General features: G+C 41.7%; 1 protein-coding gene across 1 annotated transcript in view; it reads left to right on the forward strand.

Moving 5' to 3' along the window:
* The window catches only part of LOC124545333 (sodium channel protein Nach-like), a 150,602-nt gene that overhangs the window by 7,651 nt on the left and 116,112 nt on the right, over nt 1-26,839 (forward strand). The window contains exons 3-6 of the mRNA XM_047124233.1: nt 13,797-13,935; nt 14,027-14,157; nt 14,418-14,502; nt 14,644-14,742. Coding sequence (XP_046980189.1) covers nt 13,797-13,935; nt 14,027-14,157; nt 14,418-14,502; nt 14,644-14,742 — 454 coding nt within the window. The remainder of the gene's footprint in view (nt 1-13,796; nt 13,936-14,026; nt 14,158-14,417; nt 14,503-14,643; nt 14,743-26,839) is intronic.

The raw sequence follows: 26,839 nt of genomic DNA on the forward strand, positions 1-26,839 counted from the left end.
GTGGTGTTGGAGGCACATGACGCAGTAACAAAAGTATGAAAGCAGGACAGACAAGGATGACGGATCACCCTAGTGAAGATATGGGCTGCAAATGTGCAAATCCATTGAGATAAGCAACTTTGACAAAGAAAAGATTATCAACACAGAGCATGTAAATGAGTATGTCAAAAATGGCGAAGCTGGTCAAATTCATGTGCTGCTATTGTGAGCATCTACAGAAGAAAGAGGTAGAAGAGCAGCCAAACTACCACCAGATGTTAAATGATTAGACATCTATGACCATTCACAAAATGTGGGGCTTGAAGACTTGTATGCTGTATGAAGTAGGATAGATGGTGATCTGTGGCATCTGTGTGGATGCAAAAGTGGTTTGGAGTACACCACTCATCATACATTGTTGAACATGGAGCTCCACAGCAGACCATCCCTACATGTTCATGTGTTGAACAATGACATTATCAGTTATGATTGCAATGGGCATGGCACCATTGGGATTTGGGATTCGACTGTCGATCAATGGAAACATGTTGACTCTTTTTGCTACACTAGGATGATGGTTGCCTTCACAAACATCATCATTGAGGTGAATGGTGGCTCAAAACGTGCAGTGCACCACAGACACAGACTGCTGGGAACAGTATTATGCTATGGGAGACATTGCCCTGCACTTGCGTCGGACCTGTGGCAATAATCAAAGAAATACTGTGAACCACATGCATTCCTTCATGATTGATGTCTTCCCTGATGGCAATGCCATCTTTCAGCAGTGTTATAGTAGACTGAGGAGCATTACAGTGAACTCATGTTGATGTTCATCAGGATAGAGGTCAGGAGCGATGGGCGTTGTAAAATGAAAAGTAAAGAAGTTGGAATGGACCCAATTTATTCCTGTAACGAAGGTACATGGGTGCGTACGTAGGGCTGAGTAGCCCCAAGAGGGGTTGCCGTCTGCTCATCAGGAGGTTTGAGGAGAGAGGCAGAGGCTAGAGGAGCAACTACTTGGGGCTGAGGTCTGAAGCTGAGAGAGTGCGGAGCTGTTTCCAAGCTGCCCTAGTTGCTCCCAGCCGTGTCCCCACGAGATCACACAATTAGTCTCTGACTGGAGGATTGATTCCACCAACGTGCCTTGCTAGTAGCGTACCCTCGTCAGCACAACCAACCCGTGGGACTAGAGTCTGACCGAGGAGCATGTGGCAGGAATGTGCCGACCACGGTCTCCCGGCCAGCACCTTCCACCACAGTATGCCCAAGCCGGCTACAGCTGTACATTATGAATTGAAAAATTATTTAATAAAATTTTATTGGCAATGATCCCTCTTGGGGGGTCTCCTCCCTGCACATCCTTTCCCCTTCCGAAGAAGGCTCTCTGGATGAAAATGAATGAGCTTATTCTAATTGATTATTTCATTTTAAAAAATATATGATCATTATGAAGGGTCACAGAAATTAACATCCATAACATAGTGATATCAATATGTGCAAAAGTTACAAAGTGGCCTGAAGGGCCTGAAGGAAGGCTCTTGAATAACAAACTTGTGCAGTTGGGGCAACGGCAGTAGGGGCGGCGCCATGGTGTGAGTGTGTGTGTCGACGGTATCAGTGGTGGTGGGTACCCAGGCGATGATGAGGGACACCAGAGCACAGTACACTGAAACAGTCCACCCTTGTGGGGGTGACAGAATGCTCCCAGGCATAACAGTCACAAGGGGGCTTTTGCCCCACAATATTACTTGAGTTCTTAAATCTAGGATTACAATGGTAATTACCCAAGTGGGTGAATGAGAACATTACAAAATGACAATAATTGAAAGAGAAAACAAAATGACTTACATGAGTGTTAAGACTCGACAATTAAATTGGGATTCCATAGACTTTGCATAGAAATACAAATTCGTTACAAAATTAGTTATTGCCTGACACCTAGACTACAACTTAATTCTAAGGGGGAGGGTTATGCCTGATCACATGCACCAAGGTTGGCAGGTAGGTTCAGGTGTGATATTCACCTTCAGGTTGTGGGGGTGGTACTTCTTCTTGGAAGGAAGTGAAACATTTGCAAAACCCTCTGTTACAGAGTATCCAGGATACTATAATCAGAATCATTACAGTGATGATTACCGAACCAGCGCTGGGTAATACAACGCTGGTTAATCGCTTGGTTTGGTGCCAATCAGCAATATGTGAGGCCACTCGGTCAAGAGCAACTTGGTTATGTTCCTGGGTAAGGAGATGATTGATCAATTGGAGTAGACCTGAGTCATTGGTATTCGGTAAATTCCTTAGCTTCTCATGGTAATGGAGTTTAAAAGAGAGTTCAGGAAGGTATAAGGTAAATGTGGTAATGGTGACATGAAAGGTGGAGTGCAATTAAGCTGATATCCTCATAGAAGCAGTGTATACGTCACGTCTTGAACTACTATACACTAGGCCACATTATTCAGTGTTACCCAGTATGATTCAGTTTCTGACATTGAACGGTGGCACACCAGGGTGGCGGTGACAGTCTGTGGAACAGCGAATAGAAAACTGTTGCCAACAGGTTGAATTATTGGTTGACGAAGTGAGACTAGAACACGAGGACATGGAGGTGTAGTAGTTTCAGCGTGGAGCATAAGTAATAGGTTGTATGGGTGCAACTGGATAGTTCAGCATGAGAGAGAGTGGCGTGGGTTTGTCGATCCCAACTAACTATTAAAAATTCTTGAGTCTGCCAAACAACATAGTGGTGAAGGGTGGCCCAAGAGACTGGAAAAGTGTATATTTGATAGCACTCATATTTGAAATTTGCGCACATGATTGGCAATCTCATTTGCATCCAAATACCATCCAAATTTCGGGGAAGTCGGACCTCCGACGCAGCATAGTAAAAGGGGAGGTTGCTTTCAGCTTCCAATGTAGATAATGGTCGACTGTGAGAGAAAGTAGTAGTGATTCTACAAGTAAAAATTTCTTGGCTTACTTGATGAGTAATTCAGAAATGACAGAGGGGGTACAATGTTGTAGCAATAGTTACCTGGTAAGTAGCGATGATGGACCAGTTCAGTCATGCTTACTGATGAAGAAGGCCACGAAGTAGAATCACGGCAGGCAACCAACAGTTTGGCAGCCATGGGGCAGCAAGGCGGCAAGACAATGGTGCAATTCAACACCGAGTATCCGCTGATCAATCATGCGTCAGCAAAAAAGACGCTGAGTGTGGAGGCAGTACTACGCAGCGCAGACAAAGCATAACTCACTGGAAAAAATTTTCCAACCTGCTATGGCACGAAGACCAAGTGTGGTTAGTTAATTTGAGATTTCATACGAAGAAAGGTTTTTTTTTTGTTTAATGAATAAAAATGAGAAGGAATCCTGTGATCGCGGTGTAAACCCCCACGGCCTAGGCACCTCCCACGCATTGGCCACTACACAGGGGCACCCACCCCGCTAAGGTTCGACATGGCGAGACAGGTGAAGTAATTCATAAATTTCAGAAATAATATTGAGTGGTTTTTCAGCTGTAGAAAATCTGAATGAGGGTAGGACACCTCAAGTTAACTCAATAATTCTAGGATCTTTACTTACAGAAGTGGTCAATAGAGAGATTAACTGTACTGAAGTCGAAAATGAATGTTAGTGAGAGCAAGTCTGTTGCTCATGAATACAGAGGCTGAGCGTGAAGCTGTGGAGGTGGCACAGCGCAGCTTTATCAGCACTGAGCCGGCAGAGTGCTGAGCTCAGATAACAGTGTCGGAAAGCGCTAGAGGCTCTCTGTCCGAGACTAAGACATTATAAGTGCAACTTAAAAGTACCAGTTTATTGCAAAGCAATAATAAACGAATAGCTGATGTCACAAAGACGTTTGATTCCATGTTAACAGAACATCTTAAGTGTTCAACAGGTAAATTGATATTGAGTATTCAACGTTGTTGATTAAAAGAAACTGCTACTGAATGCAGTGTATCTCTCTCTCAAAATATCATGCAAGATGTATCACCTTGGCATGGATACTACGTGGAATGAAGTGATCTTAGAGGAAGTGAAGTACCATCAATTGATGTCTTTATCAGAGGGGTTAACCCTCGCATATAAGTTCAGGTTAAAGTTGTTTAAAAGAAACTGCTACTGAACATAACGTACATACGTACGTACTTCCCTTTCCCCTTCCGAAGAGCGGAGGGCATAAATGATAAAAGCTTTGTTCATGTACTTAGTATGTGACAATACAGGTCTGGTAACATCAACAAGTTACACCAAGGTAGTGTAAATATGAACAGTGTGAGTGTGTTGTAAGTGTGTTATTGTGAGTATGAAGTGTTATGTAAATGTGTGACTAATGGTAGGTGATGGCGGATATGAATTGAAGGCCAATAGGTGCTATCAGAGATACTTCCAGTCAAGAAAATAATGAAAATTAAAAGGGAATACCGAATATGATACAAAAATGACCATTACCATAAAGTGTATTAAACATGGATCATAACTATAAATTGATAATAAGAAAACATGACACTGAAGTAATAATAATTGACAAGAAATAAAATAAAGGGAATATTTCCTGAACATAACTTCTGAATTGGATACAAAATCTGTCAGGGGATGTTGTTTTTTAGTCGGTTGACGAATTGCACAAGGGCTATGTCAGTAGAATCCGACAGAGTGTGTGTGTATAACAACAGTGGCGTTGTATAAAATGTAATAAAAGAGCATCTGGGGCTCAGTTCATTTCTGGTTGAGTGCCCAAGGTGCAGTGTGAGCGAAAATTGTCTCATGGTAATTGATGTATGAATCGTTTTGTGGTCAACCAAGGAGCCTAGGATTTGGTGACATGTAAGTACAAGTTCACGGTGCAAATGAGGTACCTGCAAGTGACTCGACTAATAAGTTCAGCAGTGCATTAGTGCAGTCTGCAGACTTGAATTGATGATTACATAATTTGCAGGGCAATGGAGCAACCTGCGGACAGTGCTAAGGCAACCTGTCTAATAATTGATGGGTAGGCAGTGCATTGGAGCTATCTGCAATACCGTGGTTCAGCGAGCCTAAGGGCGTCCGTCTGACTTAGTAAGGAATTAGTGCAGGCACATGGGTCTTCCATGACACATGGAATAAAGGTATCAGCGGTGTTATTAGCGACCTGCTGTACTAGGAAAATGTTGACTGTTCAAGTAATAAAAATAGCTCTGAAGCTAGAATAGCATGCATGCATAAATAGCGTCACTTTTTGTGCGTGCAGTACATAACAATACATAAAATGAAAATCATGAACTATAAATCACTAGCGCTAGCATAATGACATAATTAAACCCAATGACACATATTGACAGGAAAATAAAAACACAATGATGTATAATAATAATGCTGTAAGTAGTTGGAACATTCAACCTTAACATGTAACACTGCCCATCTGGGGCTGGCTGCTAGGCTGTGTGTGTGTTAGTTTTAAAACTGACAATAACAAATTGAACTGAAAGGACAACTAGGCACAGTTCCCGTAGCGCTTACATCACCGGCTAATAAGAGGCAAAGTACATATCTCACAATGGATCATCGGCCGATGTTTTGGGGGGCAAGACTGCAACAAGGGAGAAGTGATATCTTGGTGTAAATGGGTGGTAAGATTAAAAGACCGGTACTGTCGGAAGAGGGTACCTACCATGTTGTAGGGGCCTCCTCATTGACAGACGAAGGAAAACAGGATAGAACAATGACCACAGTGGTAGAGCAAAATAAAAGGGGAGGGCAAAAAATAACTGCATAGCAACCAAGGAACAATAGCCCACTGATATATGGCATCCCAGACGATTGGTCATTTGCGCCTCGTCAGTAGCGTGAAAAGCCCATGGCATTGCATTGGTTTGCCCATATCTGGCCATGTCCAAGGAAGATAACATTAAATGTCCTCATAGTTAGATGTGTAAGAGGGTTAGGGCTGTAGTTTGTAGCTTATACAATGAATCAAAGCAATAATGAAACTTCTCTTATAAGATTTGCAGACTAAGTTATGCAGAATAATGTAAATCATCAAGAACATCATGTAAATTATCCAGCTAATGTGAAACAAAACAAGAAAATGAAATTAAACAATGAATCACATCTACTTAATATTTATGTTAAGATTTATTGGGAAGTTTGAATGAATTTTGTTTGCCATGTCTTCTGGTGTCATGAAAGAAACCAGCTTGGGGCTGTTAGCGGACATGCAGCACATGCCTAGGTGTGGAGTAGGACGTCAGCGGTTATGTGAGACAGCGTATAGCCTCAAGAGACCGGCCACTACTGTAGCGACAAATATCACGCGCTTAGTGTGTACAAGAAACAACAATGAATTAGAAATTGCTGATCATCTAGAATAAGAGTTTTTTTTTTAAAAAAAGTGTTAGTTATATAAAACGATATTAAATGCATTGTAGTCTGTCATATACCGAGGATAGGGCAGTAATTTGGGGTTTGTTTTTGTAACTACTCGGACACGCCGTGTGTTGAGATGCTGGAGGCGGCAGCGCATGTGATGATAAGATACGTCATCGCGCGGAGCGCTGTTACTGTCTGAGAAACAAAGATGGCCGCTGGCCAGTTCTTGGCGAGGAGAGGGGAAATGTGGCGCAAGGAGGAGACAGCCCTGAAGAGAGGAGGGGTTGCAACAGCTGATGTGTTGCCCCGCCAACAGCTGGTCCCGTAAATAAAGCTTACGAGGCATATGCATTTCAAGTCCTGGCTTTTTCTGTTCCAATTACTTACTGTTAGCTGCAGCAAATACATAACTATGACATATAGCACAATACACTAGACGTCAACGTAACAAGTATTAAGAAAAACTCCACATGTACTGGTTTGCCAAATAGATGGCAATAGATGACATTGAAGAATATTATTCAGAGTTAACAGCCGTGGTACTGCCAACACAATGTGTAATGGTTGTATTTGAAGCAAGTCAGTTGCGTGACGTCTAATGCGTGGCATTGGTTGCAAAACATAAAACATAGTCATACATATAAAAATGAGCAAAAATAAATGACAAGACTGGAAATTGGCAATTGAGAATGGCTGGGAACTCCATGGTGGCCAGGCACGTCTTGCTTCCAAGTCCCTGGAGAAAATGACTTAAACTAAGCTGCAATAAAACATAACATAAAATACTAATTAAGTGTGATTGATCACGTGACCTCAAAGCATAAGGGTGTCAATTCCGCAAGGCGTATCTTGGGCAACCCTGTGGAGGTAATCTCCTCCATTTTTTCTTTCATCTTTGTTCCACTTGAGTTGGAGGCGATAGGCAGATCGGCCCCCGATGTGACCTGTTGTGGTGACACAGCCCTACCGTGGAAAGGTTGCAGGCGGTCAAAGTGCACTATCACCGTACAATTGGTTAATTGCAGTTCTGCATTGACTGGTGAGGTCAACCATACAATCTGATATGGGCCTTCAAAGTGGGGAGAGAACTTTTTAGTTTGTCCCTTTTTGATTGCTGGGTTTCGTAGTAACACTAAATCACCCGTTTGATAAGTTGGTAAAACAGCATTTTTGTCCTGCTTGTGCAACTGTTTATTAGTAGCTTTGATATTATTCCTCTTTACCTTATACCAGATCGCTTTTAGCCGGCAGGCTAAACCTGTTACTTCCTTTATTTCTACACCCTGAGGTAGTTTGTCTATTTCGAATGGTGAATTCATCGGCCGTCCAAACACAGCTTCGTAAGGGGTATACCTCGTGGCTTCATGTATTCGGGTATTGTATGCAGAAGAAATATATGGTACATATCTGTCCCAATCAGTGTGCGTTTTTGCAACATAATAGGATAACATTTTACAAACTGTACAGTGTACACGTTCAATGCGACTGTTGGCTTTAGGATGGAAGGGAGTTGTACGACATTTTTTGATTCTTAGCAATTTACAAACTTGTACAAATAGAGCAGACATGAAATTGGTTCCTTGATCCATTAAAATGGCATCAGGACTTCCAAAAGGTAGTATCACATGATTTACAGACTCTCTTGCCACAGTTTCACCTGTCATGTCTGCGAGGGGAACCAAAATTAGATAACATGAAAAGTGATCAATAACAGACAAAATGTATTTGTTACCTTGTTGCGACTGTGGACAGGGACCTAGGATATCTAAAGAAAGAATTTCGAAGGGTGAAGATGCCTAAGGAAGTGTTTGCAGTGACACTTGCGGATGCCTATTTTGTGCTTGTTGTGCACATGGCAGGCAAGATCTTACATACCTGTCCACGTTACGTTGTCGGTATTGCCACCAATAACGTGTCGCAATTCAAGCATTTGTAGCACGTTTTCCGTTGCGACATGCTTGGATTGTATCATGGCATTGCCATATTATACGCTGCTGCGAGCATTCCGGTATTACCAAACAATTTCCATGGGGAGTTTTTCGGTACAAAAGGTCATCTATTACTTAAAATTCTGGCAAGGTGGCGTATCTTTGACATTGAACATCCACCTGCTGTGCTTCTTTTAACTCTTCAATTGATACCTCATCTGATTGAATGACATGCACTTTTCTGCTAAACGGATCAGCATTTTGATGCAAGCGACCAGGCTTGTGCCGAACTTCAAAATCATATTCTGACAATTTCATAGCCCAGCACATAAGTTTGCTGCTAAGGTCCTTAAGATTCAATAACCACTGCAGAGCAGAGTGATCGGTAAGAACTGTAAACTTGTGACCATAAAGGTAACATTTAAAATAATTAATTCCAAAAAGAAGGGCAAGCAATTCCTTTTCTGTAGTACTGTAATTAGTTTCTGCTTTATTCAGTTGATGAGAGGCATACCCAATGTGTTTTTCCTCACTATCTTGCACTTGGCTTAGGACACATCCTACAGCAAAAAAGATGCATCACAAGATAAAATAAAAGGTTCAGCGAAGTCTGGGTAAACAAGTAGAGGTGAACTAGTTAAAATAGTTTTCACTGTTTGAAAGGTGGTCGAACATTCATCCATCCACACAAAAGGAGTATCCTTTTTCAACAATTTAGCAACAGGTTTGGTAATAGTAGCATAATCTTGAACAAAAGGGCGGTAATAATTTGCAAGACCAAGGAAGGATTGTAATTCCTTTAAATTTGTTGGAATAGCAAAAGTGTCTACTGCTTCAGTTAATCGTGGATCTGGCTTGACTCCACTGGAACTGATGACATGACCTAAATACTGCACTTGTGATTGAGCAAAAGAACATTTTTCTAATTTTAAGCTTAAATTAGCATTTTGCAATCGCAACAGTACACTGTGTAGATGTTCAGCATGTTCAGAAATGGATTTTGAAAATATAATTATATCATCAAGATACACAAGGCACATAGTAGGTTTCAACACATGTAATAGCAGATCTGCAAATCGCTTAAAGGTTGCTGGTGCGTTGCGAAGCCCAAAAGGCATCCTTAAGAATTCATATAAGCCACCAGGAACTACAAAAGCTGTCTTAGTTCGATCTTGAGGAGCAATTGGAATTTGGTGATAGCCTCTGCACATTTCTAATGCTGTAAAGTACAGGCAATTGCCCAGACGATCGAGTGTGTCTTGGATCCGGGGTAGTGGATAATGATCTGGGGTAGTAACCTTGCTTACTGCTTGCATGTCTACACAGAGGCGTTAGGATTTTTCTCCATCTATTGCTTTCTTTGGAATGACTACAATTGGGCTAGACCACACACTAGAAGAGGGTTGTATTACTCCTGCTTCTAGTTGCTGTTGTATAGTTTCCTCTACCACTGACTGAAGATGGTAGGGAATTCGGTACCCTTTTTGAGCTATTGGCCTAGCATTTCTGGTAGGAATCTCATGTTGGATTAGATCTGTTGCTGGTAAATATTTCCTGTCTTCAAACAACCATGAATACTCATTCAATACTTCATTTATTAGCTTTTGTTCATGCAGTGGTAGGTGACTAAGCTTAGCTTTAAACTTATCTGCCAGATGTGACGTGATTGTCAAAAGGTTTTTTCTTTTTCATAGAAGGGGTTTTCATTGGCAACTCATCTTCTGTGATAACCTGCAAGCTGGCTAATACTGTACCACGTGGTATTAAAGCTTGCTTGTGACTAAATTGTCTAAACACACGGGTACACAGTTTTCTTTCTGTACTTGATGCACTTTGCACAGCCTATGTTTTATGTGGACCTGCATGTGGTCAAGAGTTTCATTCTGGCAGAGTGGGTCTACCAAGAAATGAACCTCTTCAGATTCACGTATCCCGACAGGCACCCAAAGGATCTTTCCTGTGCTTTCTGGTATCTCCATGGGATTATCGGCTTTTAGCATCATTATGGAAGACTCCGAAACTTGGGAAACAGATCCCTTTTTCCAGCTTTGGACACCCACAATGTGCAGTCACGTCCAAAATGGTGCACGTTGTCGCCGAATTGGACGGTATTTAACCTATAGTCAATAACCCCCTGGAAATGACGCAGAAAGTCACTTCCCAGGATGATGTCGTAATCCATGTGCTTGTTTCGTACAACCTCCATTGTAAAAGCATATTCTGTGGAGTCCAACATGATCTCAATGCAACAGCTGCCATCAGGTTTCACTATGCCGGGACCAATAGCACTGATATGGTACTGTGGCGGTTGCAATGTTCTTTTATCTCTCTTCGGTAAAAATTCCAAGCTGATCTGTGCGCCTGTGTCATTTAGCACGCGTATTGGTTTGTGGCCTCTAACACCATCGACAACCACGCTTGCCACCTGCGTGATTCCCTCATAAGCTAGTGGGGTCACTATTTTAAATGGGGGCCGGGAGGGGTGGCACTTCCTGCCCTGTGGCCGTTTCCCAAGTTGTGTGGTTGATTTGCATTTCACCTGGAATTTGCAGGCAGTTGTGACCTACTATTTGGACAATGCACACTTTGGTAACCCATGTTCCTGCACTGATGACAATATGGCATGCGACATTGCTCTGTCACATGTCCTTGTCTGTTACAGGACCCACACTTAGTGTCGTTCGAAAAGACATGTCGGGGCTCGCTTTGCCGTGCAGAGATGGCCACAAATCGGTTCGCCTCCTCTCTCAAGAGTGCTAATCGCACAGCTTCATGTAAGGTGCGGGGGGGAAGCTACCTTGATTTCGCCCCCCTATTTGAGGGTTTATGCCATGAATAAACACGTCTATCACACGACATTCTGATTCTTCCAACAGAACCTTGTTACGAGCAGAATAGGCACTTAGTGTGTGTGTGTGGCATGCGATGCCTATAATCCTGTCGGTGAATGCTTCTAAATCCTCACCCATTTTTTGCTTAAGGGTGGAAAGCAAGTCATGATAGCAACTAGTACCACGTTTGTCTGTATACCTTTCAATCAACCCTGTTGCAAGGGACTGGAAGGTAGGGGCATTTTTCAAGCTCTCGACTGACTGTACATAGTTCCGCACTTCGCCGGTGAGTTTCATTTTCATCATGATTAAGAGAAATTCATCTGGCCAACCGAAAAGCTTTCTGATGTCCTGGATACTCTGGACAAGCATTTGAATATTCTCGTGTGGCTTTCCAGTGAATGCCTGAATAAACACTACTGCTGGAAAGCTCTGCACCAAAGTAGAGGTGGCTACTGCCACAGGTGATTCTGCACTAGTGAGTGGTGGAGTCACCTGCTTGGGCTGTTCCTCCACTAGCACTTGCTTAGCAACATTAGATTGCGGAGAAGCCATTTGAAGGTCATCTATCTGTTGCTTAAGCTCCACGTTAGTTAAAATTAATTGATTTATCTGGGTCTGCAGTACCGAGAGGGGATCTTTATCCTCTCCGGTTGCTCCTGTCTCCAATTGCTGCCTGGTGGTCGGCATGTTACAATAGTGTGGGCATCTACACCACCGTAGTGTCACTAGCAACTTACATTATTTGGTGGCGTGCAGACAACGGACAGCGGCGGTGTCGACGAGCAGCAGCAAGCGCGTTGATCACGCGCAGGGGCAGCAGGCAGCGGGCAATGGCATGGACAGCTGCGACAGCGGGGCAGTGTGAGGGCTGCACCTTAGACCCTGGTAAAGGTGGTGACCCATGGCGGCGGCGAGCGTGACTACATTGTGGACCTTCCCTGGCTTGCACCCGGCGGCAAACTGTGTCACGCTTGTGGCACGCTAGTGCATGGCCATGCACATTCTGCAACGCGGGTAACCGGCTGGCACGTGCATGACACAATGCAGCCTCACCATGTTCGGTCTAGTTTCCTTTACCTACTCAGCCTCGGCCCCTTTGTCGTACTCACACTCAACTGATGAGTTTATTTTACAACCGTAAGGTGGCTCATATCCCACTTCTGACACCACTTGTTCATCAGGATAGAGGTCAGGAGCGGTGGGCATTGTAAAATGAAAAGTAAAGAAGTTGGAATGGACCCAATTTATTCTTGTAATGATGGATGGTGGTACATGGGTGCCTACGTAGGGCTGAGCAGCCCCAAGAGGGGTTGCCGTCTGCTCATCAGGAGGTTTGAGGAGAGAGGCGGAGCTGTTTCCAAGCTGCCCTCACCGATACCGGCCGCCACATGATCACACGATTAGTCTCTGATTGGAGTATTGATTCCGCCAACACGCCTTGCTAGTAGCGTACCCTCGTCAGTGCAACCAGCCCGTGGGACTAGAGTCTGACCGAGGAGCATGTGGCAGGAATGTGCCGACCACGGTCTTCCGGCCAGCACCTTCCACCACAGTATGCCCAAACCAGCTACGACCATACCTCGTCAGTGCAACCAACCCATGGGACTAGAGTCTGACCGAGGAGCATGTGGCAGGAATGTGCCGACCACGGTCTTCCGGCCAGCACCTTCCACCACAGTATGCCCAAACCAGCTACGACCATACATTATGAATGGAAAAATTATTTTATATAATTTTATCAGTAATGATCCATCTTGGGGGGGTCTCCTCCCTGCACAGATGTCTTGAAAATCAAATTCACCTGATGTGAATCTTGTGGAAACCATCTGGGTCACTTTTAGGAGCCATAACTGCTTATGCAAATCAGCAGCCCATTGTTTAAGAGAATTACATGATTTGTACATAGACATCTAATGCTGTTTACCTCCACAAACCTGCCAACAAACTGTCAGATCCCTGATATGCTGAGTCAGTGATGTATTTCATTCTAAAGATGCACAAACAAGCTATTAAACAGGTGGCCATAACGTTTTGGCTCATCAGTTTATATCGCTTTGGCAACAGCTACAACAGACAGTCTGTGGCTGAGAATCTTCTTGAAGAATTAAAAATATATGTGAAAACTCCAACAGTTTACAAAGATAATCAGTCACATCTTTTACAGAAGTGGGAACATAGACAATTGAAGCATGTGAATGTTAAATTTAATTTCATACATCAGCTGTATAATGAAGGACATCTGAATGTTCAATACATTAGCTCTGAGGAACAAGTGGTAGATATTTCAACAAAAGCAACTATGTGTGTACAGTTCAATAGACTGTGTACAAAGATGAGCATATTGAAATTTGCAGATACATAATGAAATTATCAAATTGAGGAAGTGTGTTGCAGTAATGACAAATTAATAATTGTGCTTTGACTTATTATCTCTTTGTTTTCTATATGTTCTTTCCTCTGTGGTTTTTCTTCTGTCTGTACCTTGTCTTCATGGTTGTATTACAGTTGTAATTGTAATTGTAGTTGCAATTGTTATTACATCTCTAAATACCTGGTAATTTCTAGCATTACTAACATTACTTAATCATTTTAATGAATATCAAAGAAAAAAAACATATTTTGTCATGTTTCTTACTAAATATTAAAGAAAAACAATGTTCCTGTGTGCTGTTTTTAACTGAGACAATAAATTATTTTACAGAAAATTTACAGGCAAAATTGATTACAACCAGATTGATTACTGGGAAAATATAGCCTTTTACCAGGGATCGATTATTGAACACAAGAAGTGTTCTGGTGATGTTAACTGCTCTACAAATTATGAAGAAATAATTTGGGAGGTATATACACTTTAATCTGAAGGAAGCAGGGGAACGTCCACCAAACTCTTAGCTGCTTGTCTCTCACTCAATTTTATTTTTGTTTTTCCAGTTTAGATACAGATGTAACAAATTACTTTATGACTGTCACTGGAATGGTAAACCATTTGACTGCTGTCAAAATTTCCTGCCTCTACAAACAGAAGTGGGTCCATGTTTCTCCATTAATTCTGAAAATACCAGGTAACACTTATTAAATTTTGTATAACATTTTAAATGTGCCAGTTTTCTATAGTAAAGTGTTTTTTAATTTTAAATGCTTTTATGATCATTTTTTCTTCACTTTTTCAATGTCAGCATTAGCACTGTTAATCATTAAGTGCAAACAGTTTCATCATTTTTCTCAGAATATATGCCAATCTAAATAGGGGATAGTTACTCAGGTTGAAAAATAGCAACTAATATGTGTGTTTCATATTATTTGTAACATCTGGTTATTGCAGAAAGAAGAATGGATTACTGAAGACAGTTTCAAACTATACAACTGGACCTGGTTCACTCTATTTCAAAGTAAGAGCTGCTGTAAAGGTAAGGAAGATGGTGATAAAAACCAAATATGTGAATTCCTATGAAGTAATTACTATACGTTTATCAATAATATCTAAATACAACATTTCACCTTTCTGAGCATAGATTCACTTACAGATTAAAACCTGTTTCATATTTCAGGTTTACATGCACTCAGAAGGAAATGTGCCAACCAACAGTCACTCACTGGATGAAATGTTCAAAGTATTCTATCCTCAGTACCTTGAAGTGTTGTTTACGGTAATTTCATTCTTTATGTTAGTTGAGTGATATTTGTTGCTGGCAGTTGTTACATTAGAACAAATTTCTTTTTATTGAAATGCTACTCAGATTAGCTAATTAAAGTAGGTTAGATCAAACAATTGAAAGTTCAGGCTGGAATATCAACAATTATGAAAAGGATAAATTGCTGCTCACTGTAAAGATAACACACTGAATTGCAAACAGGCACAATGAAAAGACTTGTTGCAAGATGTGTGTGTTGTACTTGCAATCTCATTAGTGTGTTGCTGTGTGCAACAAGAGAAAGATACGCATGGCCTATAATTCTGTTCAACACTTTATTTTGATGAGAAGTTTATGTTAAGCTCACATGACAACAGAAAAATTATTATGGAACATTTGCAGTGCCACGAATATTACTAGTTTTTTGGTAACTAAGTGAGGAAAACAGTAATAGCAACAGTAACAGTAACTATTACAGGAATACTAAAAGAATCAAAGCAAATTATTAAATTCATGGAGCACATTCTGCAGCAAGGAGAAAGCATCTCACAGTGCTCCTGGCAGTCAGTGCACGAACCCTGTTGACATGGGCCGGCTGATCAGCTCATTAACTGACATCTGTTTTTGCTAGCGCCCAGTGTTGCCACACTAGCCCCCTTTGTGAAAGCCAAGCACCATCCTTGGATGATGCTAGAAGTGACATCCCTGAAATGTGCTGGAAAGTGTACCCATCATCCGGAATGCATTTACCATTCAATTGGAGCCGGTGATGGTGCCAGTGGCGGTTGCTGCCTGGCGGGCAGAGGTTGCACCTAATTACATTGCAGATGTGAATGTGAAGAGTCTAGTAGTATGAATGCTGGCTTCACTCTATCAGTGGAAACAGTATTCATCTTGCCGTTGATGATAATATCAAATGTTTTGTCGCCTCTAATGGTGATGCGATGCGGACCAGTATATGGCAATGTGAGTGGTGGTTTGACACATTTACTCGCAACATTATGTGTGTACAGGATCATAACTCTCGGGATACGAATGTTTGTGATGTACAATGGCATGATGCTTGTCTGTGTCAGCCTTTCTCTGAGGTGGGTGACAAATACTGGTGCATTAACATTGTCTAACGAAATTGCATGTGGGTCCCCGAACTCACCTGGAGAGGTGTCTAGATCAGGTTTATATATGTTACATAGGCTGAGCAAAACTAGTGGTAAGGCAGAGGTCCATTGTTATTCATGGCACATAAAGGTGGCTTTAGGAAATCAGTGCCAGTGTTCAATCATGCTTTACTGGCAGGATGATAACTGGTTGTGGTGTGATGCAATGCACCACAAAAGTTACTTGGTTGGGCAAATAGGTCAGATTAGAACTGCCATCCTCTGCCTGTGTGGACAACCAAAATGAGCGATCCAATGTAATACAAAAATAGTGACTAGCATCTCAGTAGATATGTTATCAACTGTAATGGCTTCAGGCCAGTGCATGAATCAGTCTGTTACTGTCAATAGGAAATATTGTCCTCCTAAAGGGGACAGCAGACGTACTACATCAATATGAATTTGGGCAAACCATGTTGTTGTGTCTGAAAATTTGCCCACCAGTGCAGAAACATGGTGAGAAATCTTGCTGTGCTGACACTGTACACATGCTTGAGCCCATGTGCAACAGTCTTTTTTTATTCCAGGCCATACAAAATGCATACCAAATAGTCTAATTGTTGCCTTCATGCTGGGATGACATAAATCGTGTAGACTTTTGAAGGCTTGCTTGTACTGTAGTGCCATAGGAATGAATGGACGAGTTTTCCCAGTTTAAACCTCACAAGATAGCTTTGCATTTGCAGCTGGAATGTCGACTGGCTGAAGTTGAAGGCCAGACGTTGCATCCTGTAAACAATCTTGAAGTTCCAGGTCAGACTCCTGTTCTAGGGCTAGCTGCACTAAATATACAGTTTTGGTGATACTGCTCAGTGAGGATAGACAGTTTGCAACAACATTGTTTTATTCATGATATATTCTGTACATCAGTAGTGAACTGTGCAATGAACTCTAGTTGATTACATTGTCTCAGAGAACATTTGTCATTATTTTGCTGAAAGGTATAGGTGAGGGGTTTATGGTCTGTAAAAATGACAAAAACACTAGCTTCCCACTGTGTATAGAAATATTTAATGAACTCATAAATGAAACTTCCTGACAGATTAAAACCGTGTGCCAGACCGAGTCTCAAACTTGGGACCTTTGCCTTTCGAGGGCAAAGGTCCCAAGTTCAAGTCTCGGTCTGGCACACAGTTTTAATCTGCCAGGAACTTTCATATCAGCGTACACTCGGCTGCAGAGTGAAAATCTCGTTCTCGAAACTCATAAATCTCCAACAGTTTGTGGTCGTATGTGCTCCATTGTTGCTGCGCACGAGATAGCTTTCATGAAAAGAATGTGAGAGGCTGCGAAGCTCCATCTACATATCTGGCTAGCATCTACTACCAGCATGAGAGGTGCTTCCAAATCCAGATGTGCAAGAAGGACTGTGTCTGCTATACTTTTTTTGGCCACTTTGAACGCATTTTTCATCAACTCTATCCACAATACTGGCGTTTTGCCTTTAACCTTAGGACCAGCTAAAGCATTGGTAAGAGACTCTTGGAGTTCTACCACATGAGGTAGGTGATGTTGGTAGAAATTAAGGACTCCCAAGAATCATTACAGTTCTTTAGCAGTTTCTGGCCTTGGAATACTCAATATAGCCTCTAATTTCTCCAGTAATGCCAGTGATCCTTCTGATGGAAACGAGTGGCCTAGAAAGGTAACTTCTGTCTGGCCAAAAATGCACTTTGAGGTGTTCAACACTATTCCATATTCATTAAGGCTTTTAAGTACCTCACTCAGGTTCTGTTTGTGTTCTTCTGGAGTTGCTGAAAAGTTAAGTATATCAGCAAGTTAAACAAAACAACACTGCAAGCCTTGCAAAATGGAATTTACAAATCTTTTCTTCCATGTCTGGGCAGCATCTCCAAGTCTGAATGTCATAAACAGGCTTTTGAGCATACCAAACGGCATTATAATGGCTGTTTTTGGGATGTCTCTTTCAGAAACGGGAATCTGTGTAGATGCCTTTGCACAATCTAATATGCTAAACACCTTTTTTCCACATTTAATGTGTAATTATAATCTTTCAGGAGAGGAACAGGGTACCGATCCAGTATTGTCCTAGCATTCAAGGCTCGGTAATCACCACAAGGATGTCATGCACTGTTCTTTTTTGGCATTAAATGGAGGAATGACGACGAAGGCCCACTAGACGGGCAAATGAGGCCTTCCTTCAACATTGTATTAAATTTCTCCTAGGCAACAATGTATTGGTCAGGAGCAAGAAGCCTGGGTCTACACAAAATTGGAGGGCCTGTGGTAGTATTGATATAATGCACAGTAACGGCCAGTGTTGGTTGGTCTCAGCCAGTGAGCTCCCTGCCACTGTTGGATAAGCAGCAGCCAGCAGCAAGTCACACTCTTAGCTCACTTATTTGTTTCATAATTTCTTTGCTTGTTTTTGGATACTCAAATAGTTTCATTCACAAATTTCAGGTGCGTTATAGTACTTGAGAGTTGTAGCATCGCATTTTAGTACCCGTACAGTGTAAACTTGTGTAGTTGTCAGTCATCTGCTTGTTTTTAACGGCTTTTGAGATAAAAGAGAGGAAAAAAAATTGTTAGGGGTGGATAAGGACTGCACCTGTTGTGTACAGATTCAGGGGGAATTGGCCATCGTCCGTAAACAGCTGGAAGCTGTGTTGGCCATGGTCGATAGGCTCCAGGCTGTTGCCCTAGGCCGCGGTGACATTGAGACACCATAAGTGAGTGCTTTTGCACCTCTGGAACCTATAGCATTCCCTGGGATCTCTGATGCCACTGTGCCCTCAGATTTGTACGTCCCTGCCTGCCAGTCGACACTTGCCTGACAGTGTTTGGCGATCCATGGCGGTATTGTGAACACCTGGGCGGAAGGCGAAAGTTGGTGCTGGCCGCAAGGCTGTACCCTTACACCTCCATAACAGGTTTGAGGTACTGCCCACTGCTGAGAGTTCTTCTGAGTCAGCAAGGGTGGCCTTGCCTGTTGCGGCAGTAGCTGGTCTTCCTGAGAGGTCCGGACAAGTGCAGAGGGTGGGATTGCTTGTCATTGGGAGCTCCAATGTTAGGCAGGTGATGGAGCCCCTTAGGGATATGGCAGCTAAGGATGGGAAGAAAGCCAATGTGCACTCCGTGTGCATATGGGGGGAGTCATCCAAGATGTGGAAAGGTCTCTTCTGGATGCTATGAGGGGTATAGGGTGCAGCCAACTACAGGTGGTTGGTCATGTCAGCAATAATGACGTGTGTCGCTATGGATCGGAAGAGATTCTCTCTGGTTTCCGACAGCTATCTGAGTTGGTGAAGACTGCCAGTCTTGCTAGTGAGATGAAGGCAGAGCTCATCATCTGAAGCATCATTGACAGGACTGTTTGCGGACCTTTGATTCAGAGCCAAGTGGAGGGTCTGAATAAGAGGCTCAGACGGTTCTGCGACCATGTAGGCTGCAGATTCCTCAACTTGCACCGTAGGGTGGTGGGGTTTCGGGTTCTGCTGAATAGGTCAGGTGTCCACTACACACAGGAGGTGGCTACCTGGGTAGCAGGGGCTGTGTGGTGTGGAATGGGAGGTTTTTTAGGTTAGACAGTCTCGGGAAAGATAAAGAAGGGCAATAATCGACCAAGCAACAGTCGGTATTGCAGTTGTAAATTGTTGTAGCTGTGTTGGAAAAGTACCAGAGCTTCAAGTGCTGATAGAAAGCACTGAAGCTGGAATGGTTATAGGAACAGAAAGCTGGCTAAAGCCAGAGATAAATTCTGCCAAAATTTTTACGGAGGTGCAAACCGTGTTCAGAAAGGATAGATTAAATAAAGTAGTTGGTGGTGTGTTTGTGACTGTTGGTAGTAGTTTATCTTTTAGTGAAGTTGAAATAGATAGCTCCTGCAAATTACTATGGGCAGAAGTTATACTCAACAACCATACCAAAATAAAAATTGGCTCCTTCTACCATCTCCCCCGACTCAGATGATATAATAGCTGAATGGTTCAAAGAAAACTTGAATCTCATTACAAATAAATACCCCACTTATACAGTTATAATTGGTGGAGACTTCAATCTACCCTCGATTTGTTCGTGAAAATACATGTCCAAAGCCAATGGTAGACAGAAAACATCTTCCAAAAATGTACTAAATGCTTTCTCTGCGAATTACTTTGAACAGTTAGTTCATGAGGCCACATGAATTGTAAATTGTTGTGAAAACACACTTCTACATCTACATCTACATTTATACTCTGCAAGCCACCCAACGGTGTGTGGCGGAGGGCACTTTACGTGCCACTGTCAGTACTCCCCTTTCCTGTTCCAGTCGCGTATGGTTCGCGGGAAGAACGACTGCCGGAAAGCCTCCGTGTGCGCTTGAATCTCTCTAATTTCACATTCGTGATCTCCTCGGGAGGTATAAGTAGGGGGAAGCAATATATTCGATACCTCATCCAGAAACGCACCCTCTCGAAACCTGGACAGCAAGCTACACCGTGATGCAGAGCGCCTCTCTTGCAGAGTCTGCCACTTGAGTTTGCTAAACATCTCCGCAACGCTTACCAATTAATCCTGTGACGAAACACGCCACTCTTCTTTGGATCTTCTCTATCTCCTCGTCAACCCAACCTGGTATGGATCCCACACTGATGAGCAATACTCAAGTATAGGTCGAACGAGTGTTTTGTAAGCCACCACCTTTGTTGATGACCTCTTAGCCACAAATAATCTTGATCTAATAGAGAGCGTCATGATGGATACAGGGATTAGTGAACATGAAGTCATTGTGGCGAGGCTCAAAACAATATCAACCAAAACCACTAAAAATAAATGCAAAATATATCTATTTAAAACAGCACATAAAAATTCACTTGATTCCTTCCTAAGAGAGTCTCCATTCCTTCCTAGCTAATTATGTAAGTGTAGACCAGATATGGTTCAAATTCAAAGATACAATATTGATAGCAATAGATAGATTCATATCACATAAGTTAATAAGAGACAGGACTGATCCACCACGGTACACAATGCATGTCAGAACACTGTTACAGATGCAACAAAAAAAGCAAGGCAAAGGAGAACGCAAAATCCCCAAGACTGGCTAAGTTTCACAGAAACTCAGAATTTAGTGCAGACATCAATGCAAGATGCTTTTAATAGTTTCTACAATGAAACCCTGTCTCTAAATATGGTAGAAAAACCAGAGAGATTCTGGTCATATGTGAAGTACACCAGTGGCAAAAAACAGTCAATACTGTCACTGCACGATAGCAATGGAAATGTTACTGATGATGGTGCCACTAAAGCATAGTTACTAAATACAGTTTTCCATAGTTCCTTCATGACAGAAGACGAAGTAAATATTCCAAAATTTGAAACCAGAACAGCTGTTAGCATGAGTGACATAACAGTAGATATTTTAGGTATTGCGAAACAACTCAAATCACTTAAGAAAGGCAATTCTTCCAGTGCAGATGGTACACCAGTCAGGTTCCTTTCAGAGTATGCAGACTCAATAGTGCCTTTCTTAGCAATCATATACAACTGCTCACTTGATGGAAGGTCTGTTCCTAAAGACTGGAAAGCAGCACAGGTCACAACAATATTCAATGAAGGAAATAGAAGTAACCCATTGAATTACAGACCCATATCACTGACCTCAATTTGCAGTAGGATTTTGGAGCATGTACTGTATTTGAACATTATAAATCACCTTGAAGAAAATGACTTATTGATACATAACCAACACGGATTCAGAAAATATCATTCTTGTGCAACACAGCTAACTCTTTATTCTGATGAAGTAACGAGTGATCTCGACAAGGGATCTCAGATCGATTCCATATTCTTAGATTTCCAGAAGGCTTTTGATACTGTCCCTCACAAATGACTATCAATCAAACTACGTGCGTATGGAGTATCATCCCAGTTGTGTGATTGGATTCATTATTTCCTCTCAGAGAGTTCACAGTTCATAGTGATAGATAGTAAATCATCAAGTAGAACAGAAGTGATATCTGGCATTCTGCAAGATAGTGTCATAGGCCCTCTGCTGTTCCTGATTTACATAAATGATCTAGATGATAGTCTGAGCAGCCCCCTTAGACTGTTTGCAGATGATGCTATAATTTACCATCTAGTAAAATCATCAGACAATCAGTTCCAATTACAAAATGATCTAGAGAGAATTTCTGTATAGTGTGAAAAGTGGCAATTAACACTAAACAAAGAAAAGTACAAGGTCATCTACATGGGTACTACAAGAAATCTGATAAATTTCAGGTAAAAGATAAATTGCACATATCTAAGGGCTGTCAATTCAACTGCATACCTAGGAATTACAATTATGAGCAACTTAAATTGGAAAGACCACATAGATAATATTGTGGGGAATGCGAAACAAAGACTGTGCTCTGTTGGCAGAACCCTTAAGAGATGCGAAAAACCCACTAAAGAGACAGCCTACATTACACTTGTCCATCCTCTGCTGGAATACTGCAGCGTGGTGTGGGATCCTTACCAGGTAGGATTGAAGAGGACATCAAAAAAGTGCAAAGAAGGGCAGCTTGTTTAGTGTTATCATGCAATAGGGGTGGGAGTGTCACTGATATGATATGTGAGTTGGGATGGCAGTCACTGAAACAAAGGCGGTTTTCTTTGTGGTGAAATCTATTTACAAAATTTCAATCACCAACTTTCTCTTCCAAATGCAAAAATATTTTGTTGACACCCATCTACATAGGGAGAAATGATCATCATGATAAAACAAGAGAATTCAGAGCTCGAACGGAAAGATTTATGTGTTCCTTTTTCCCACGTGTCCTTCAAGAGTGGAATGGTAGAGAAGTAGTATGACAATGGTTTGATGAACCCTCTGCCAGCCACTTAAGTGTGAATTGCAGAGTAACCATGTAGATGTAGATGTGGATGTAGTGCAGTGTTGTGACATACCTTTTGTGGGGCCCCAGGAGGCCTTGTGATAGCTGGGGTTGTTTGAATTGTTCTAGAGTCATGGTATACTCGTCCCTCTTTGACTGGATCAATTTGGTATCATATACTGATGCATTACATTGGAATCCATTGGTAGATAGTTCCATGACGTTGTCTATTAGGTGGGCATTTGCGACATCCAGCAGCAGTCGACAATGCGCTAAGAAATCGGCTCTGTTATGTCCACCATGGTGAAATTCCACTTCAAGGTATGATGTAATCCCAGGTCCAACTCAATGTGCTGCATTCCATACATCATGACTGTTGAATTATTGGCCACAGAAAGGCAAAATGAGGTGGCTGGCCAATACTTGTGTAACTGGGTTCATAGCAAAATACTTAAATCGGAACCTGTGACCACCAAAAACTTGTGCCCTGTCTTGTCATCTATCATAAAGTGACACAACGACAGTGACCAATAGTCCAGAGTGATTACTTTTGACTGTTGCTTACAACTGAGAAAGTTACACAGCAAAGATCACTTGTGCGCCTGTTGTCCGAATTTCCTGTGGTACTAACACATGTCTGCCCAGGTTAAATCTTTGGCCATGGCAGAGTTCGCTGAGGAACAACTTATAGATCTTCTGTGGAATCATCATCTAATATACCTGTCAGAGAGTAGCTTGCCCATGTGCTCACTCAGCGTGTTGACCTTGCTCACGAGACAGTCATAATCCGCCCTCATTACCACCAAGGTGCTATTATACGCCATTGCAATTTCAGGGCAGGTTGTCAGTGCGATCGCGTCTAGAATTCAATCTGCCAGGCCTGCAACAGCATCTAGTGACATGTCCATTTGCGATGCTATAGTGGCATTCATCTGTGCCAGCAGATGGCCGCTCCACAATGTGCATAGTAATGTATCAGGCACTGTGTGCACATCAACTTTTCTTCTTAAATGACGGAGGTACAGCATTGGTTTTCTGTCACTGACATAGTCTCATGTGAGAACCTGCCACACTCGTTTTTCCTGTGAAGTGGACACTATTTGTATTAATTCAGTCTTTAATTTTGTGTATGATTCCGTGTTCAGAGGCGAAGTTACAAAATCTTGAACCTCAGCTGTGTAGCAGTGGTCCATCTGATTGACCACCAGTGTGAACTTAGTGGAGTCAGTGGTCAATCCAGTGCAGAGGAAACTCACTTTCACCTGTGCAAACCATAAGCGTGGGTTGTGGTGCCAAAATGACAATACCCACATGGCCAGTCTTGAAATGGTTGACGGGTTCATCCCGCACCAATTTCTGATTCTTGAAGTTCACTGCTAATGATTTGCACTGCTAATTTATCTTTCTCTCTAGCTGTGATAATGTCAGGGTCACCACTGTCACAGATTGTGTGTGTTGTACTTGTGATCTTGTTATCATGGTCTTGTCTGCAACAAGAATAAGATATGTATGACGTATAATTCTGTTCAACACTTTATTTAGATGAGAAGTTTATTTTAAGCTCACACAACAGCAGGAAGAACATTATGAAACATTTCCAGTGCAACAAATATCACCAGTTTTTTGGTAACTAAGTGAGGAAAACAGCAACAGTAACAGGAATACTAAAAAGTCAAATCAAATTGTTAAATGCATCGAGCACACGCTGCAGCAAGGGTAAAGCATCTCACAGTGCTCCTGGCGGTCAGTGCACAAACCCTGTTGACATGCTCTGGCCAATCAGCTGATTAACTGACATCTGTTTGGACTGACACATGACGTCGCTATAGACTGTTACACACTAAGCTTCTGGCCAAAGCCTTCTTCAGAAAAGAAAGGAAAACACACACTCACACACACACACACACACACACACACACACACACACACACAAATTCACACAAGCAGCCACACCTGCTAGCCACATGACCATTATCTGTGGCCCCTCTGGCCAGACTACAACTATTGCATTGAACTAAAGCAGCAGTCCTGACTGGGGCATGGAAGGGGAAGGGATAGCAAGGTATGGGTGGGGGGAGAGAAGAGTACTGTCTGGTGGTGCGTGCAGGGACTAGAAATCAACAGGAAAAGTCTGCTGAGTACAGCATTGAGAGGCTGTAGGAAGGGGAGATGTGTAGCAAAAAATAAGAAGAACAGCCGTTGGCAGAGGGTGCTGCACAATGACGGTGAGGGGATGTGAAGTGGAAGGAGATGATAGGACAGAAATTGTTGAGTGGAAGATGCAGGGACAGTAGGTTATTGTAGGTTGAGGCCAGGATAATATTGTGAGTGGAGAATGTGTTGTAAGAATAACTCCTATCTGTGCAGTTCAGAAAAGCTGGTGGTGGGAGGCAGGATCCATACAGCCTGGGTTGTGAAGCAGGCATCGAAATCGAGCATGTTATGTTTAGCTGCATATTGTGCCACAGGATGGTCCACTCTGCTCTTAGCCACAGTTTGGAAATAATTTTTAAAGATATATTCATAATTTAACAGTTGTAAGGAATGTTGGAGTTGAAATTCTTAGTGAGCAAATAGGTATTTCTTGCTAAAGCAATATAGCTCATTTTCAAAGCCCCCTTTCTTCTCTTTTCTGTAAACATTTTATTCTTTCCCAAAAATTTTGAATCAAAAAAAGTGTTCATCATCAAAATTCTTGTGGTCCAAAGTATTTGAATCTTCAGTAATTGTTATTTACAAAATTTAGTATCATAGTTTTGTAGCTCAGATTTTTCTGATTCCAAATATGTCTATTTTCAATCGGAGAACTTAATAATTTGCCAATTATTAGATGCTGATAAATTCTTTTTGTGGCCATTGTGGTGGCCATTTAAATCCCTGCAGAAGTAGAAATAACGTGTATAAAGCAATTTTGCCTTTTTCTAACCGTCGAGTTCATAGTTAAACAGGCATGCTTTTTTCTTCACTGTAATTTTGGATGCTCTGATTTTGTTCTCTGATGTTTTAATATTAAAAACACAAAACAGATTATGAATTTTATTCTTGTGTGCATCTAGAAGTAGCTGTGCAGAACAATACTTCACTCACTGATCCAGCTGTTCACTATCTTCAGGAGAATGCGGCTTCTGCTGAGGAGTTTTGTGTTCTCAACAAGACTCATCAGCAGAAGCAGCATTCTCTTGAAGATGGCAAACAGTTGGATAGCCAAAATATTGAACTGAGTTGATTTTAGGATCTGGCAGCAGAGGCAAAGAGATTTTCACGACTTATTATGCTGAGAAAGCCTACGAAGTCACAATACTTCAGTCAGTAGGCAGTACTATTCATAATATTAACATCTATATGTTACTATTAAAAAAGTCTGTGTTAAATAGCCAACTTGGCAATGCCTCTAAGCCATTATTAGCCAAAATGGACAATTCTGTTTTGATTCAGTTTTTAGCTACTTAGCAAATTGTAAATTTCATGCTAGAAATCAAAAAGATCTTAGTAGTTAATGTGCACAGTAAATACAGTGAAGTTGTAGTGAAAGTGATATGATGACCTGTGATACATGAAATATATAGATTCATAAAAAAAGCTGATCATCAGAACGTTTCTGGTATCAATGAAATTGGAAAGATTTCAAGTTAATTTCTAAGTATTAAATGCTGCCCCTTTGGTGAGGACATGTTCCCAGACTTTTCCAAAAAAGAACATGAAACTTAAAGTTTGTTTGGCTTTCAAGTTGCAACAAAATATACAGGATGCACCAGAAAAACTCGACAGCTTTGAAAACAATACAATAATTCAGAGGAAAGTGTATTTTTTTTATTTTTTATTTTTTTTTTTTATAACAGTTCAGTCTGTTTTATGGAGACTAAAATTTAGTAAGTCTCCACCATACTGAATAATGCTTCCATTTATTTTGTTTTGAAGAAATATCATAACTTGCTACACATATAATTGGGAATCCTCTGAATGTATTCACAGATTCATTCTTTTAGTTTGTCGACATTGGTGGAGCATTGTTATCCTCACAAAAAACGATTTTGTGCTGTCAGTAATGCAAAAAGCAATCAAGTTGATGTCTATAAAGTGAGAAATGCCTCAAAACATTTCATTAAGGGTTCTGATGAAAATATGTGTAGT

Source organism: Schistocerca americana, chromosome 8, assembly GCF_021461395.2.
Source record: "Schistocerca americana isolate TAMUIC-IGC-003095 chromosome 8, iqSchAmer2.1, whole genome shotgun sequence".
Taxonomy (NCBI): Eukaryota; Metazoa; Arthropoda; class Insecta; order Orthoptera; family Acrididae; genus Schistocerca; species Schistocerca americana.